The 15,608-nt window shown below is 52.4% G+C and overlaps 7 protein-coding genes across 7 annotated transcripts; 3 read left to right on the top strand and 4 right to left on the bottom strand.

Moving 5' to 3' along the window:
- Positions 1-187: 187 nt before the first annotated feature.
- On the top strand, positions 188-3,180 carry SCP_0203450 (hypothetical protein; the record flags this gene model as incomplete). Its single annotated transcript, XM_027754260.1, has 12 exons — positions 188-209; positions 261-493; positions 655-1,044; positions 1,104-1,221; positions 1,277-1,390; positions 1,446-1,466; positions 1,515-1,979; positions 2,035-2,078; positions 2,132-2,567; positions 2,626-2,713; positions 2,765-2,917; positions 2,976-3,180. The coding sequence occupies 12 exons, from the start codon at positions 188-190 to the stop codon at positions 3,178-3,180; spliced, it is 2,289 nt and encodes a 762-aa protein (XP_027610061.1).
- A 170-nt stretch (positions 3,181-3,350) lies between these two features.
- SCP_0203440 (54S ribosomal protein L12, mitochondrial) lies at positions 3,351-4,116 on the bottom strand (the record flags this gene model as incomplete). The annotated part of the gene is made up of 5 exons (XM_027754259.1): positions 3,351-3,467; positions 3,520-3,720; positions 3,777-3,951; positions 4,002-4,054; positions 4,111-4,116. 5 exons carry the CDS (start codon positions 4,114-4,116, stop codon positions 3,351-3,353), a joined length of 552 nt encoding a protein of 183 aa, XP_027610060.1.
- Positions 4,117-6,055: 1,939 nt separating this feature from the next.
- On the bottom strand, positions 6,056-6,847 carry SCP_0203430 (hypothetical protein; the record flags this gene model as incomplete). Its single annotated transcript, XM_027754258.1, has 5 exons — positions 6,056-6,249; positions 6,329-6,465; positions 6,512-6,636; positions 6,696-6,759; positions 6,813-6,847. 5 exons carry the CDS (start codon positions 6,845-6,847, stop codon positions 6,056-6,058), a joined length of 555 nt encoding a protein of 184 aa, XP_027610059.1.
- Positions 6,848-7,204: 357 nt separating this feature from the next.
- On the top strand, positions 7,205-8,458 carry SCP_0203420 (Uroporphyrinogen decarboxylase; the record flags this gene model as incomplete). Its single annotated transcript, XM_027754257.1, has 4 exons — positions 7,205-7,265; positions 7,321-7,380; positions 7,432-7,934; positions 7,985-8,458. The coding sequence occupies 4 exons, from the start codon at positions 7,205-7,207 to the stop codon at positions 8,456-8,458; spliced, it is 1,098 nt and encodes a 365-aa protein (XP_027610058.1).
- A 319-nt stretch (positions 8,459-8,777) lies between these two features.
- Positions 8,778-11,043, bottom strand: SCP_0203410 (Tyrosine-protein phosphatase CDC14 homolog; the record flags this gene model as incomplete). Its single annotated transcript, XM_027754256.1, has 5 exons — positions 8,778-9,803; positions 9,876-10,469; positions 10,528-10,620; positions 10,675-10,930; positions 11,003-11,043. The coding sequence occupies 5 exons, from the start codon at positions 11,041-11,043 to the stop codon at positions 8,778-8,780; spliced, it is 2,010 nt and encodes a 669-aa protein (XP_027610057.1).
- Positions 11,044-11,386: 343 nt separating this feature from the next.
- Positions 11,387-13,795, bottom strand: SCP_0203400 (Cell division cycle-related protein res1/sct1; the record flags this gene model as incomplete). The annotated part of the gene is made up of 5 exons (XM_027754255.1): positions 11,387-11,464; positions 11,513-13,383; positions 13,449-13,618; positions 13,671-13,702; positions 13,772-13,795. 5 exons carry the CDS (start codon positions 13,793-13,795, stop codon positions 11,387-11,389), a joined length of 2,175 nt encoding a protein of 724 aa, XP_027610056.1.
- A 426-nt stretch (positions 13,796-14,221) lies between these two features.
- On the top strand, positions 14,222-15,513 carry SCP_0203390 (predicted protein; the record flags this gene model as incomplete). Its single annotated transcript, XM_027754254.1, has 4 exons — positions 14,222-14,503; positions 14,562-14,689; positions 14,738-14,913; positions 14,972-15,513. The coding sequence occupies 4 exons, from the start codon at positions 14,222-14,224 to the stop codon at positions 15,511-15,513; spliced, it is 1,128 nt and encodes a 375-aa protein (XP_027610055.1).
- Between the last annotated feature and the right edge of the window lie 95 nt (positions 15,514-15,608).

Genomic DNA, 15,608 nt, shown 5'->3' with positions numbered 1-15,608 from the left:
TCTTCACATATTTCTGCGCGATTTCTGAGACGCGGTCGTAAAAGTTCGACCACATTCTTTCGTTATGTAGTACGTAGCCACGTGACTGTGACACTCAGACAAACTCACCGTCGCTTCGGCGGCGCTATTTACTTGCTGCTTTCCTCGTCTCCTGATTCATAGTATACCTCTACTATTGCTGCCCACCATGGCGGCCAGGAAGCTGCAAAGTGAGTGATGTTTGGATGTCCGCTGAATTGGCTGACGCCGTACTCGTTTAGCTGAGATCGACCGCACGCTGAAGAAAGTCTCGGAAGGCGTCGAGCTCTTCGAGAGTATATACGAGAAGATGCAGGCGTCAACCAACCAAACACAGAAGGAGAAGTTGGAGACAGACTTGAAGACACAGATTAAGAAGCTGCAGCGTCTCCGCGACCAGATTAAGACCTGGGTTGCGAGTAATGACATCAAGGACAAGTCGTCGCTCCTCGACAACCGCAAGCTAATTGAAACGGTAAGCTCTACTGCGCACATCCCTCCCAGGACCTGCTTGGCTTTCTCTCTGCACTCGGGGAGCATGCCTAGAGTGGGTTGCACTATGTGAGGCCATCGTTACTGACGAGACGTCTGCCCTTCTTTACTGCCTCCATTGCGCGGCAATTCTGACGTTACTAGCAAATGGAGAAGTTCAAGGCTTGCGAGAAGGAGATGAAGACAAAGGCATTCTCAAAGGAGGGCCTCATCCAGTCTGCGAAACTTGATCCGAAGGCGCAGGAGAAGCTCGAGATGACACAATGGCTGCAGGGACAGGTCGAAGATCTGCTGCTGCAAGTGGAGCAGGCGGAGGCAGAGATTGAGACGTTGCAGGGTGGTGGCAAGAAGAAGAGCAAGTCCGGTGGTGCGGCTGCAGAACGGTTAGAGGGATTGGAGCACTTGAACGAGCGACGGAAATGGCACATCGGTCGCTTGGAAATTATCTTGCGATTGATGGACAATGGTTCAATGTCAACAGAGAAGGTCATTGCGCTGAAAGATGATGTCCAATATTTTGTGCAGGACAATGCGGTTCGTCGTTGTGAACTTTGTCGCGGTATGTGGACACATTTGAATGTCGTACTCCGTAGGACGAGGACTTCGACGAGGACGAGGGTATTTACGATGAACTCAACCTTGACGAAGAAGAGGAGAAATTCGGGCTGGCGAACGATGATGATAGCGACGAGTCAGAAGACGCGAGTGACGGCGAGTTTTATTATTTCAGAAAGTTTCCACTGTCTTGCTAACTGTCTGCATCCAGATTTACCCCCACGGACCCCGTCGAAGAAGCTCGATGAGGAAAGCGTTGCGAGTAGTAATAAACGAGACGGGAGTCCAGTACTGAAGAAGGCCGCTGTAACACTACAGCTACGAAGTAAGCTTCTGCGAGCGTTTCGCAGTTTCACCACGAACTCATCCCTTTTCATCAGAACCATCAATAGCGTCGGATAGTACGTCTGATTTTCTTACTATTATGCCCCCTTACTGACGCACAGCAGCGAAACCACCACCAAATCCAAATTTCGCGCAACAACCTATGGCAAGTATCCTGAAGGCTGGTCTTCCCACTCAGCCTCGACCTGCAGCACCGTTACCAGTACGATACGCTGCGGCTGCGGCTGCTGCTGTCGCGACACCATCTCAGCAACCGCCAATAACACCAGCGCAACCAACATCGGGGGGGCCATCGTTAACTTTGACTGTAGTGCCATCAGTACCCCCAATATCCACGATAGCTTCCATACTTCCGCCAGACCAGGTTTCGGCTGTGACATCGTCACCGAGCTTGTCGCATCCTTCTGTGGAGAGTCCAATGCTCTCCTCAGTGGCATCGGTATCAGCGCAACAGGCAGACAGTTCGTCGTATTCTGCTCGTGATTCCCCGGCGCTATCAGAAGCAGTTCCCAGCTCCATCGGTGGTCCCGCAGCGACGTCGTCGCCACAGCGTGTCGTTTCGAGGAAAGGTAGGAGAGGAGCATTAGTGTTCGTTGGGTTACTTCACTGATTGGGTGCGTGTAGCGTCAACATCCTCAACGACGGCGCTGCAACCACTGAGTATCCCAGTACGTCCTTCACATATTCACCTTCTCCCAGGATACCTGACAAGTACATTCAGCACCCGGTGCCACCGGTACCGCAGCAACCGCCACAGCCACATACTAACGGTTCATTACAACCGTCAGCAGCTAGCCAACAGCCAGCACTTCCAGGGCAGCCGCCATTGCCGCAAGCAGCGCAGCCATATCCTTCTGTACCAGCGGCGAATGCCCCAAATGCGCCGTCAGGACAGTCATCGCCCATGCCAGCTCCTTCACAACAACAAGCGCAGTTGTTGCAGTATCCTCCAGGGGTGAAGGTTCCAGTAGAGCTTGGCGCGGGCGTGGCACCGCAGCAGGCGCTACAAAGCGCGAGTGTACAGAGACCAGCATCTGCTGCTCCGTCGCAACAACTGTCTTCTCAGCTGCAACAGCCTCCAAGATCAAGTGCATCAAGTGCGTTCCCTGGTTCATTGTCGGACCTAGTCATGTCGTTCGAAAATGTGAAACAAAAGGGTTTGTTTCGTTGCGTCATAGCAATAGCTGTTTCTCCTAGAACTCACATAAGATGCAGCACCGCATCGAATGTCCAACCTTGACCAGGTACACAAGTTGTTACAAGGGAGCTATTCAAGCATGCCGCAGCCCCAGGATACAGAGAAGTCAGTGGACGGCCCGTAGTTACAAGCCTTGTTATTGACCCTGTCTCTCAGGCCGAAGTACTATGTGCCTCATAACCCTATCCTGACACCGGCATACTACCCACAGACCCCTAATCCAATACTGAACACGTCAGGGATCTTTTCGCAGCTTGACGTCGAAACGTTGTTCTACGTTTTCTACTACCACCCGGGAACGTACCAACAGTAAGCAAACATTGCCGTTATCCATTGCCTGCCCGACCACCCACTGTTATCTCCTCAGATACCTTGCTGCGAAAGAACTGAAGAGACAGTCATGGCGATTCCACGTGAAGTACTTGACATGGTTTCAGCGTCACTCGGAACCTCAAGCTATCACGGAGGAGTATGAGCAGGGTGTGTACGTGTACTTCGACTGGGAGGGCTCGTGGTGCCAACGCAAGAAGAGCGATTTCCGTTTCGAATACCGATATCTGTCCGAGGATTGAACTGCCTTCGTTACCCGTAGTTGCATCAATTATCTCCTCATTCGTTTACTTTTTCCAATTATCCTACCGTAGTTCATATGTCATTGCGTACCTGTATTGTATGTTCGCGAAGGACAATGAAAATTTGTGCCACTCTGATGATTAGTGGGATATAAAGCAATGTAACGCAACTACTCTAGCACGGCAACAGCCCCGAGGTCCTGGAATGTCTTTTGGAGCTTCTCTGCGTCCTCCTTCGACAGGTTCTCCTTCAGGATCTTCGGCAGTGACTCCACGAACTTCTTCGCCTGTATACAAAGGCGTGAACTGATGCACGAGACCAAGTCACAACTTCCTCACCTCGATGAGCGTCAAATTCGGGACAAGTGCTTTCACTTCCCGAATAATTTTCGGCTTCGCAGTCGTGTCGAAGGACTCGAGTTTGACGTTGAACACGGTCTTCTCTTTCGGCTTCTCCTCCTCTGCCTCCTCGGGAGCAGCAGCTGCTGGCGCTGCGGCCGCGGCTGCGGGCATAGCAATCTCTTGGATGTTCAGGCGCGTCTTACGTGGGGTAAAGTTAGCATTTGCACAACGAAACACAACAATGAATAGCGCACCTTGAGCAACGTCACAAGATCCGCTGCCTGCAGGAGCGTCAAACCCGAAATGTCATCGACAATTTTCGTGAGCTTTGGGTCAGACGAAGTCGGTGGTGGTGGTGGGGTGGAGGAAGAGGCGGGTATTTTTTCCGCCGTGGCGAAATATCTTGACGTGCTCGCGAATACATTTGACCTGTTTCGCGTCAGTCCCGAGTCTCCAAGTAGGAGGGTCGCCAGACGCACCGAGGGACGCAGCGTGTCCGGGAGATTGCACGCAAAGCAGCTGAGCACCGTGTCTACCAACAGAGCTGGTGAGCATGACTTAACTGTCAGGGAAGCACAGAGCTCTGACCGCCATCGTTATGTCGAGATGTTTGGCGAATGCGCAGAACGCACACCGTGACCGCACCTAACTTGAGAGGTCGCGCGGAAGAGCAGGACCCCGACAATTGCTGCAATTCCGATCCAAAATTCCTGAATTTTGGCCCTTATGTCCGCTGTCGGCGCACGCATCTTGGCCGCCAACCCACACATTTTGGGTTCAAATACCCGCACAAAGGATCGGGTGAGCCAAATTCAGTCCATTTGTACCGTAATCCGCATCCGGATCATAGTGCAGCATATGCCGGGGTCCTGGAAGATCCCGGTGGCAACAGAAAAACACCCTTGCCAATATTTTGGGCAACTCTAACTCGTTGATGAGCGCTGTTCAGTACCGTTACTGAGTGATATTCTGCAGACATCTATTGCGTACTGATAGCTTATGTAAGTATCACGGCCGACGTTTACGAGTCTACTATGCCCTACCGTCCCATCGGCAACCCCCCCAAGTCGGCAGTAACGCGTTATGTCACCCATCAGTCACCCATTTCGCACGTCAGCGTGATAACATCGTGACACAGGTAGTCTGCTTTCTGACGCGGAGGTCGGACAATTTAGACGGAGCCTGAAATTTACTAAGGATTCGATACACCGGCAGTTCAAATCAATAAGCCTGCGGTTACAACCCGTTCCATTGCCGACGGGCGCTTACGACCTCTGCCAGTGGGCCCGCTCAGCGCTCAGCGGCCGCTCACCCTTGGAACTTCATTAATGCACCTGCTGGCTCGTCGACTCATGCATTCATCTTTGTACTGCGGGAAACAGACATTGCGGCAGCATAATCTGACCATGTTCTGAAGTTTGGTGAGTATAACTTGAATGCTGCTGCCGAGGAGTGGGAGGTCAGCAGATGATATTCATCAGCTTCGACACCGCAGTTCTTCTCGTTTGACTGCCGTAACATTAATTACAATGCAACCTACACAAGATTATAAGGTTCATCCACCTTGGCATACATGCCCTGTCAATCATATGGCTTTACCCTTGCAGTAGTGCATGAGGATGAATGTACCCCACTGATTGATTCTTATTTCTATGTACAGTATCACAGTATTCCCAATAAATATAGCTGGTCAAAATTTTTCTGAGGCAAACCAGAATGTATGGCACACACATACCACAACTAAGCATGTTTTCCATTCCGTGAGACGCAGTGCGACGCGTCTGTAGGAGGGACGCGTTTTTTCGTTTGTCATTGCACGTGATATGCCGATCGGCAGTGACCGACCTCTTAGAAAGACCCCCATTAAGGAAAGCAGACGTCAGATACGGATATCCTGAGGTACGAAGGTTGAAGCAGAGTAGCTACACTGCCTTTGGGAGACTAGACACAGGGTGATAAAACTTGATTTTTTGCCGAAAACAGAACTCGGTCAATACTAGACCGTCCGCCGTCGTTCAAGTTCACAATTGTTTGAGATATACCAGTACAAACATATATGAAGAAGGTAAGCAAGGGGACCGGAAACGGGGGAGGTATGCTGGGGTGCCGACTTGTAGGGGGGTGCCGATGGGACGGTAGGGCATAGTATGACTTGTTCGCGCTGAGCCGCTGTCCCGGGAGCGTTGGAACCCTTGAGTATGGGTGGATAAGTGTGGTGCGGTGGACTAATCCAACTTGTCATTTCCACGAACAGATTTGAAGTAATCAATGCAGGAGATTGTCCACGTTGACTGGTAGGCTCGCAGGTCATGTTGAAGACAGAGGATGGCCACGTCCTACATGTAGGTACTGCTCGTCATACACCCGGGAATACGACCTGACCATACATAATAAGATACACGATAGCTGCATCGTACATACTGTACGTTAGACAAATTGCGTCCTAAGGGAAATAGCACGCACTTTATGGTAATATCCGATACGAAACTGGTCGATACAACGGAGCTACAATTTTCATGGACATAAGAAAGAGTCATGGAGGAAGGGCTGCATTCGCGTCCATTTCTTCCTGCTCATGAGCAGGTGGTGCATGTTCAGCAGTACCTCCAACTGCACGAACGGCATCCATGCCCTCACGCCGGCTCTCTCCCTCAACGGCCGGTATAGGTGGTGACTGGTTCGAAGTTTGGCACCCCACCTTCCGAAAAACGTCGGGTGCATTGGCATCTGTGATGTTTGCAACCTCCTCGTCAATCTCACAGGACGGGGGACCCTGCCAGGGTAAAACGACTCAACGAGTACTGACCTGTCTGCGGGGCGATCTCGGAAGTGACTTTCCTATCTTCAGATAGAATCTTCTTCACAGAGTCACGTATTCCGGTTGCAAATACAGGGTCGGAGAGCATGGCCACGTCTGCCACTGCACGTTCCACTATGGGGTACCTACACCACTGAGTAATTTCCGGCTATGATGACACATGGAACATACCTGTCCAACTCTTGCATGAGCTCCCTGGATGCTGCCGCATCAGGCATGTACTGAAGCTTCTGGTCTGATGCTAGCTTCTGCCTGGTGATATCCTCTACTCGTGCCATGAAAGACGCGATCCCTTCCTAGAAGGTCTAGCGTTGAAAACTACCAACGAGTGAGGCACGCTAGATGTAAGACCCACGCCATTACGAAACTGAGACAACAACTCTCGTCGGAGCCGGTCGAATTCACCAGACTTCTTGAATCTGGTGGAGCTGGGGTCAGAAATAATCGACTTGGACAGGCTTGAACAACGCACTCGTCAACAAGTTGTGTGGGATTAATGATAGCCATTCCGAAATAGATACAGTCGACAATTCATGTACAGTGAAGGATACAAAGTTGAGAGGAAAGGACTAGCTAACTGAAAGTTGCTCAAAAGTAGAGCCGCCACCATTACACAAGCCATGTGAGCGCCAATCTAATCTAGGAGATGTTCCATGTGAATTTCTCCAAGATCATCGCCCAACACCATGAGGCTGCTTCGAATTCTGCTTCCTAGGCCTCCCTCTCACCGGACTTGACGTTCAAGTTGTATCGACTCGTCGATTGGCTTGCTAAACGTTGAAGTATACCTGTAATCTGAACTGAGGTCGGTTTCGCGACTCATTTTCGCCGAATATTGCTTGAATCGTATTTGGTAGAAACACCATGGCCGCCGATCTAACGTTTCCTCCGATGAAGAACGACCTCCTGCTGCGAGCTGCAAGAGGTACGCTCTGTGCGACAACAATGTCTCTGGCATGAAACAACTTCTTCGTTTATAGGCGAAGAAACAGAGCGCGCCCCGGTATGGGTCATGAGACAGGCGGGGAGATACCTTCCTGGTACGAATTCCCGTCGGAATATCATCCATATTGCTGAAAATTTCCTCACAGAGTTCCATAAGGTCCGCGCGCATCACAGTTTCTTCGAGATATGCCGCACACCCGAGTTGGCTATGGAGCTCACTCTCCAACCGATCCGCCGCTACTCAGGCCTAATAGATGCTGCCATTATCTTTAGCGATATTCTCGTCGTCCCGCAAGCATTAGGCATGGAGGTGGAGATGAACCCCGGTCCACACTTTCCCGATCCGCTGAACACACCTGAGGACCTTTCCAAGCTCCGCGCTGACGTCGACGTGAATAAAGAGCTCGGATATGTCTTCGACGCGATCACCATAACGAGGAAGGCCCTCGACGGAGAGGTACCCTTGATCGGCTTCTGTGGTGCGCCCTGGACGCTGTTCTCGTACATGGTGGAAGGAGGCAGCAGCAAGACGTTCACGAAGTGCAAGTCGTGGCTCTTCAGGTACCCAGAGGAATCTAAGGCGCTTCTTCTGCGCATAGCGGATGTCTGCGTAGACTTCCTAGTGGGACAGGTCAAGGCCGGAGCACAGGCGAGCAACGTGCATTTTTATCTCAGCTCTCATCTCACATTTATTCCTAGCTGCTCCAAATATTTGACTCCTGGGCTGGCGAGCTCGCGCCGCACCACTTCCAAGAGTTTTCTCTCCCCTCCCTTCAGCGCATATCGTTAGGTGTTCGCAGGAAGCTTGCAGCAGAGAAGATTCCCCTCGTACCCATGACGGTATTTCCGAAAGGCGCAAACTCGGAGCTTGCCTCGCTCGCACACGAAGGAGGCTACGACGTCATCGGCCTCGACTGGTGCATCGAGCCTTCGGAGGCGCGGCGGCTCGTGGGAGACAAGGTCGCTGTGCAGGGCAATCTTGACCCGAACGTGCTGTATGGTGGCCGAGAGTCTATCGAAAGAGAGGTCAAGCGAATGTGTGCGAGTTTTAAGGGTGGGAAAGGCACAAAGGCCTGGATAGCCAACCTGGGACACGGTATCACACCTGGCGTAGATCCTGATGACCTGAAGTGGTTCTTCGAGTGCGTACACAAGTACTCGTCCAATGCTTAAGAGATCTCGCTCTTGCCATGAGGGAACGTATGAATAGCGAAGGGCATAACGTAGTCATAAGTTGCATGTATCACTATGTACGCGATCGCAAAGAGAGATGCATTCGAGCGGGCAAGCTTCCAGAAACTGATGCCAGAGTCCCGTCAGAGGAAAAGGTTGCAAGGAGAGGGTGCACGATAAACCGATGATAGCAGTGATCGGATGCGCCAAAACAAGACAGCAGTAGATAGTTACGATGCAGCGAGATTAAAGGAAGGATCACAGTCAAGAAGATCGAATATAAACAAGTGGAAAATCAGGACCAGCCTTTCGCATCGTGTCATGCGACAATGTCCGCAGCGCTGAAACTACTCCGTCTGCGCCGTACATTCCTCAAATTCGGCCGCTCCGACTTCGAACCCGGCACAACCACTGCGGCAGCATTCGTGGTCATCCAAGCACCCGGTGCTGCAGACTTGACTGCAGCACCAACGGCAACAGGGGTTTCCTGCACCGACGCCGTAGAATTATGATGGCCTCTTCTGGGTATAAGCGTCGGAAGCCGAGATGGGGTGGGCGATGGTGGATTTCTCAAGCGGCGGGATGTCGTTGCATTCGCGGTGGTGGACGATGCTTCGGAAGGAACCATCCCCCTCGCACTCACGCCATTGCCGAGTCTTGGGACCTTGTTTGGCGACTGCCCAGTCGTCTTGTTCGGTTTCACCGTCCCAAGTGCGGTGCCAGCCCGCCGCACCGCTGCGCCGGCAGTCGAGCGTGTAACCCTAGTTGGGCGCTGCTCGGACACAGCAAGGCGAGAAGTCTGGCTGCGGCTTGCCGAGGCCTTCGTCTTCGCACGTCGAGCAGGTGCGGTACCAAGCGTGGGCAGAACATCGTCCGTATCCTCAACTTCGGAATCCGAAGCAACACGCTTGGCCGCAGGCGTCTTGCGTGGCTGACCTGGAGGGGAGATCGCTCGCGCATGTGCGGTAGCAGCAGCGATGTGGCGGCTCGGGGTCACGGGAGGAACTGGTAATGGTGTGGAAGGAGTGACGATAACAGTTGCTGTAGCATTCGTTACGTCTCCACCGGTATCCATTGCGTCCTCCGCTTCCATTGGTGGAGTGGCCGGAGCGATAATTGCAGTGGCTGCGAGGACTGCCATGGACTGCTGTTTCTTCATCTCGTCCACAGCAGCCCATTTACACCATTCCAGTTGCTTGAGGTACATGTATTGTTGTTGAGGACCAACCACGCTCCCCGGACGGACTATCCGCATGAAAGCGATGGCTTCGTTTGCCGTGAAGCCGTATTTCCATACCAGATACGCACCGACCAATGTCCCTGTGCGACCAAGGCCGGCTTTACACTGAGATTAAGCACAGAATATGATTGAGAGCTGGTTACGGGTGGGAATACTCTCAAAGCTTGATGTACTTACATGTATGGCCACGGCATCTCCTGCTTCGACGATTTCGTCCACCAAGTCGATGAACTTCCTCACAATCTCGTCCGTGGGGTTAGTTCCGTCATCGAAGTACAGCTCCGTGTGATTGATCCCACGATCTAGAAACACCTGCCGATCGTAGAGTGCGTGGTTCAGACGAATGACGAGCCTAACGTTGCGCCTCTCGAAGTAGTCCAGACAATTAAGGAATGGGGCTGGCAGTTTGCGCTGTAAAGCGTGACTATTCGGGCCTGTAGAAGATGGACACCCAGGACCAACTTGTGTCTCTTTCTTCTCCTTCTCTTTCTTGATCCATAGTGGATCTACCGGCGACGCGAATGCGATGAAGTTTGGTGTGAGCCAATTCCAGTCGCCATTCTCCACCTTCTCGTAATATTCGTAATCTTCGACATCAAATTCGTTCATGTCACATAGGCCATTCTGCATCGCTTTGTACAGGCCCCAGAGGCAGTCCTGTATACTGAGATTGAAATCTGATCGTCCGCGGCCAGCATCTCGGAAGGGCATGAACTCCATCTCTGCGATGGGGTGGAACGCTTCCCATGGAGGTCGCTGTTGGACAATCATCTGAGAGTACCCATGATCTAAATGCGTGAGTGAGATCAAAATCACGTAGCATACGTACCACGTAAAGTGCCATAAGAAGTGCTGCATTGGCCTTCTTTTGTGGGTCGTTGGATGCGTATAGTACAAGGCGATAAGACGAGAGGGCTTGATCCTAGACATCAAGAGGCTTCAATATCATACAAATAAAGTAATGACTATGACGCACCTGAAGCAACTCATGAATCAATATACAGGCCTTATACACCATGGCAAGATTCAGAGGTCCCCAGTCTTGAAAGAAAGACAAGTAGAGAAGCCGGTCGTCAATTGTGAAGTAGTAGTACTTCGCATCGTCATCTGGTGTTGGCACAGATGATCCCCTCGCCGCACCGCGTACTAAAGGAACGTGTTCCGGGTCGTCAGCCAAGCGATTGAGGATGTCCGATCGTGGAGAAGGATGGGGAAACGACGTAAAATATAATCTGAAATATGGTTGGATTTCAACGCGGGCGTCTAAGTTATGCTGGGGCGAAACACAAAGCGAAGAAACGCACCTGCCACCAAAATGACAGAGCGGCTCGCACGAAGGAGCCATCTGGAGGTAGCAACAGAGGGATAGTAAGAGAGGGGAGGCTGAATCCAAATGGGCGAATTGCAGGTTTATGGCGGCCACTGGCGCGTAGTCACGAGACCAACACGCGGCTACCGTCCCTCCTGCACGCGCCTTCGCGTGATCGTTTCACTTACCAAGCTCGGCCATCCTTCTCTAGTCATCCCTCGAGTCGCTCAGAGCATCGCGATTTGACTTGCTCCCTGTGTATTGTTACATGCAGACGAGGCAATACTACACTATTATACTGTACAAGGAACACCTGAATAAATGACCATGTATCAAATACGTGTCAAAGCAGATAGAAAGAGACAAGAGTCCTGCAGCATTACCCAACGCTACCTGCTGGTCGTGCATTTCCACTCCACACTACAGACGAAGCGCCGGGATCCTCAGATTCCAACGTCTGAAGCGACTGGTTAGCAAATGGCCGCCAAAACGAAGAGTGACATACCTCGAGCAGCATACCCAGCACGTTGTCCACCTCTCCAGGAGGAACCCCACCACATCCTGCTCCAATTAAACGACGATAATCAGCCATTCTGCCGCTCGTACCCGCTTCTGCCTGGAATTTGACGATTCCGTCAAACATGTCTTTCCTCCTCTTCTTATGCGCAGCAAGCTCCCCTCTGAGCGTCTCGCACTCCGCGTGTATCATTTCTGGGTTCGAAGGTATGCCCGCATGCAAGGCGAGCAGATCCGAGATGTCTTCTGCTGAGGAAGGGGCGAATAGTTTTCCGTTCGCCGCGTCGCGGATGGCCTTTTCCCGTTCTTCCTCATCCTTTATCCACTTCTCCCATCCAAGACGATACCGCTTTCCCATCTTCACCTGGAGCTCCTCTTCCAATGTCTGCAGCCTTTGTTTCGCCTGTGGAAGGCTCTTAGCTTGCGCCTTCAACTGGGTGACTGCACGCTGGCTCTCGAGGATCTCCGCCTGGATATTCGTCAGAAGGGCGTTCGCCTGGTTCATGTCCCGCTCCTTGTCCTTTAGCTCTTGGTCAAAGGAGCCTGCTAGGCTGTCAAGCATCATCGCGACATCGTTGATGCAGCGCGTGGCAGCCTTCTGCCCCGTCGCCGAATAGTGTAATGGTGGTCGGTCGCCGTTAGCAGGGGCAAACGAGTAGTATGAAGGGGCATCGGGCGGTGGATATGCGGTCTGGGCATTCCGGAATGACATCGATAGCGAGCGAGAAGGTATTACGGGTGAGGACCGGTAGCGTTCATCTTCCAGGATGTAGTCCTCTGCTGACTTGCCGTCGCGATTCGCGATTTTGGGATCCGCTCCGTGATCAAGGAGAAGTTTGACTAGCCTTTTGCTCCTACACTTGGCGGCCATCGTCAGAGCGGTCTCCCCATCTTCGTCTTGGAAATTGATGATATCCTTAAGCTCATCAGGGTATTCCGCCAAACGAGTGAGGATGGTCTCCATGTAATATCGTGCGGCGTGCGTTTTCACCTTTATCATGGCGAGATCCACGATGTGATGGAATACGGTGCGGTTGGTGTTGTCGATGTTGAGAGTGGAGAGATGCAGTAGTTCGTAGAGTTCGGGAAACTTCCGTACGTCGTAGTTATTCGCGAACATCACGCTCCGCATGAGTGCTGTTTGGCCTGCCTTATTAACCTTATAAACCTCCGCGCCAGCCGTGAGTAACAGCTTCACGACGCGAATGCGCCCCATAGCACTTGCCCAATGTAATGCTGTGTGGCCATCTTCGTCGATTGCGGTGTTGGGATCGAAATCGGGAGGGGGATTGAGTAATATGTTCGGAATTTGGTTTGTGTCAGATATGAAATATTCAAGGATCTGTTCACCATAGCTGATGCCTTCGTGGAGGCCATTTTCTGCAGCAGTCTCGTGGTCAGATTCTTCTTGCTCGATAGCCGATGGTCGTTGTTTGCGTTTCCGGCTAGGCTGGGGAGGTGAGTGATACTGTTCGTTAATACCGTTCGACCCGATTACCGACGGCTCCGGGGTACTGCGAATCGGCGAAGGCGTGCGCGAACTGGAGGAAGCTTCAGAAGGGGAGGGGGTCATCGAACCATCTTCCGAGCCTCGCACCGATAGCGTGTCAATATCTGAGCCGTCGCCTGCATCTGTCTGATGTCGGCGGGACGACCGCGTGTTCATCGTAGCACTTGCAGCAGATACCTCTGTCACCGCTCGACGCGAACCCGGTTTGCCACTCTGGACGGCTACCAGGTGCTTAGGCGCCAGAGGAGGACTCTTCGCCTCGGGTTGGAAATCGATGATGGGTCGGAGAAGCTGCTCACATCCATACAGCCTGGAAAGCGCGAGTCCTCGCTCAAGAGGGATCCAGGTACCTGTTTCGCGCGCGTGTCAAGCTCCAACGCAATGTAGAGCTCTGGGAACGTCAAAGGAGACTTACCTTGGTACTTTCCATACCCGCCCTGCACCTTCTCGTGTTCCCCTTTCTGCACCTCGCGTTCGAGGATGCGCGTGCGTTGAGGTTTGTCGAATCCCGCAACCTTGAGAATCTGCGTCGCATTTAACCACGAATCCGAACGGCGTCGCATCACTGCCACCCCCTTGCACATCCTGCGGGCAGATATAAGAAGAAAGCGCGTCAAGTCGCGTCAATTTGACCCACATCTCGTAGACTGGGATACCACTATAAGTGGCCTACAGATAACGAGTCCGGAGGATCAGCTGGGCTTCACTGGCGCCTGAGGCAGGTAAAACGGAAGTCACCTTGAAGATTTGGTGGTCCGGCATACGGCCTGCAGTACTGTGTCGTGGATGACACTATTGTCGTGAAGAAAGCTCGTAGGACAGTTCGTGTGGTCGAAGTGCGTCGATAGCAAGTGGCGGACGTGCGCTGTCGCGTTGAGAAGACTCGGAATGGACGCGTACGGCAACAATGACAAACGCGCGTGACAGGGAGCTCCAACTCGCGACTTGACCGTGCAAGATTGCTATTTCGCTGAGGTTGATTGCGGGCAGCGAAGGTGTGTTGGCTGCGTGTATCCCTTCTCGCGCTTTGGACGACGGACGGATCGGCAAAAACGATGGGAGACGGCTGCAGAGCCGAAGGCGACTCGCACACCTTGCGAATGCCAAATATGGCGAATTACATAAGCAAAAATTCGCATACTCGCGACACCGCGTCCACCGCATATTCACGCTGCAGCATTCGCCGCCATGCCTGTGACCAATGCACAGTTTCGTGCTGCCATCACATCCGTGGGATGGACGCGGAACTTTCTGCACTTGGATCCTATACCACGTCACTGGACGATCCGTCAGAGCCGATCTGAGCCCAAGAATACCGCGGTCAAAGTGAAGGACAGAATCAAGTGGTGGAATATTGTCCCTGGTGATCAGGTTAGGTTGCGCGGAGACCCAGAGGGCACCATTCATGAGGTGGACAAGGTAAATAAGTTCAATAATCGGGTTTACCTAAAGAGAGAGGTGCAGCGCGAGGTATGTGCTAACACTCATGTCTGCGAAGCGCTACATATCCTGTCTGTCATTATACTAGTCGAACCCAAGCCCGCTCAAGGGGGGCTTTAATACCTCTAAGTCTGTCCCTTATTCAAGGTGCCAGTTACTTCTTGGAAGATACGAGTTTCCTCCGACCGAGGATTCTTTCCAGCCGCGACTTCTGCCGTATGTGTTGTCACTTGGAAGATACCACGTCGTTAATCCCCCCCGCAGTGTGTTCGCAGCGCGGTTGGGTACCTCAAAGCCGTTTTGGGCTCAAAATGTCGGCCGATGGCAGTGGAATCGCTATGCCGTGGCTACTATCCCAAGATTACCTGATTTGATTCCGGGTGAGAAGGAGCGGACGCTGATTCCATGGCCAAAAGCTGAAAAACCGAGAATTCCTGACCGTGCGCCCGATTGCACCACATGCGCGTTTCGCTTGCACTAATTCATATGCTGCGATAGCTACTCCGTACGACACGACGCAGGATGCTGTTACTGAGGTTACTTACATGCCTCCAAAACTACCGGCATATGGGGGTGTCAAGATCGTCATCCCATCCCGTCCATCTGAACACGCATACATCCGGTTGCTGATGAAGCCCGAGAAGTATGCCTACGATCCCTCTCAGCCAGTGGAGGTCCATCTAGTCAAGGAGCTGTCAAACCCCCACTCGCGTGCAAAGAAACAGGCCCGATGGAAAGCGCTCCAGGAACACAAACGCGCTTTGTTGAAGGAGTACACCAAGGCAGAATTGAAGGACCTCAAAGGCCGCACGAGACGAGAGGCACGTGCCGAGGGGACCTGGAAATGGCGGGTGAAGCTGGCTGAGGAGCATAAGGCGGAGTTACTGCGCAGGTCAAAGAATCGTGGAGCGGAGGCGAGGTTACTGCGCAAGAGAGTGAGGAAGGCTCGCAAGGAGCTCAAACAGCGGGAGAGACTACGGAATCTCGTACTGGAGGAGGCGCCTAACCAAGTCGTACCTCCCACAGAGATCCCTGCGTAGTTCCAGGTCGACTTCCATTGCTTAGGTCTTCATACTTCTCCGGTCTACTTATTTGCTGCCCTACCTTGCGCGACCACGCGGCATCGTCACATTCT

Source organism: Sparassis crispa (assembly GCF_003851025.1).
Source record: "Sparassis crispa DNA, contig_000001F, whole genome shotgun sequence".
Classification (NCBI taxonomy): Eukaryota; Fungi; Basidiomycota; class Agaricomycetes; order Polyporales; family Sparassidaceae; genus Sparassis; species Sparassis crispa.
The sequence above is the reverse complement of the archived record's forward strand: the minus strand, read 5'-3'. Positions and strand labels throughout refer to the sequence as shown.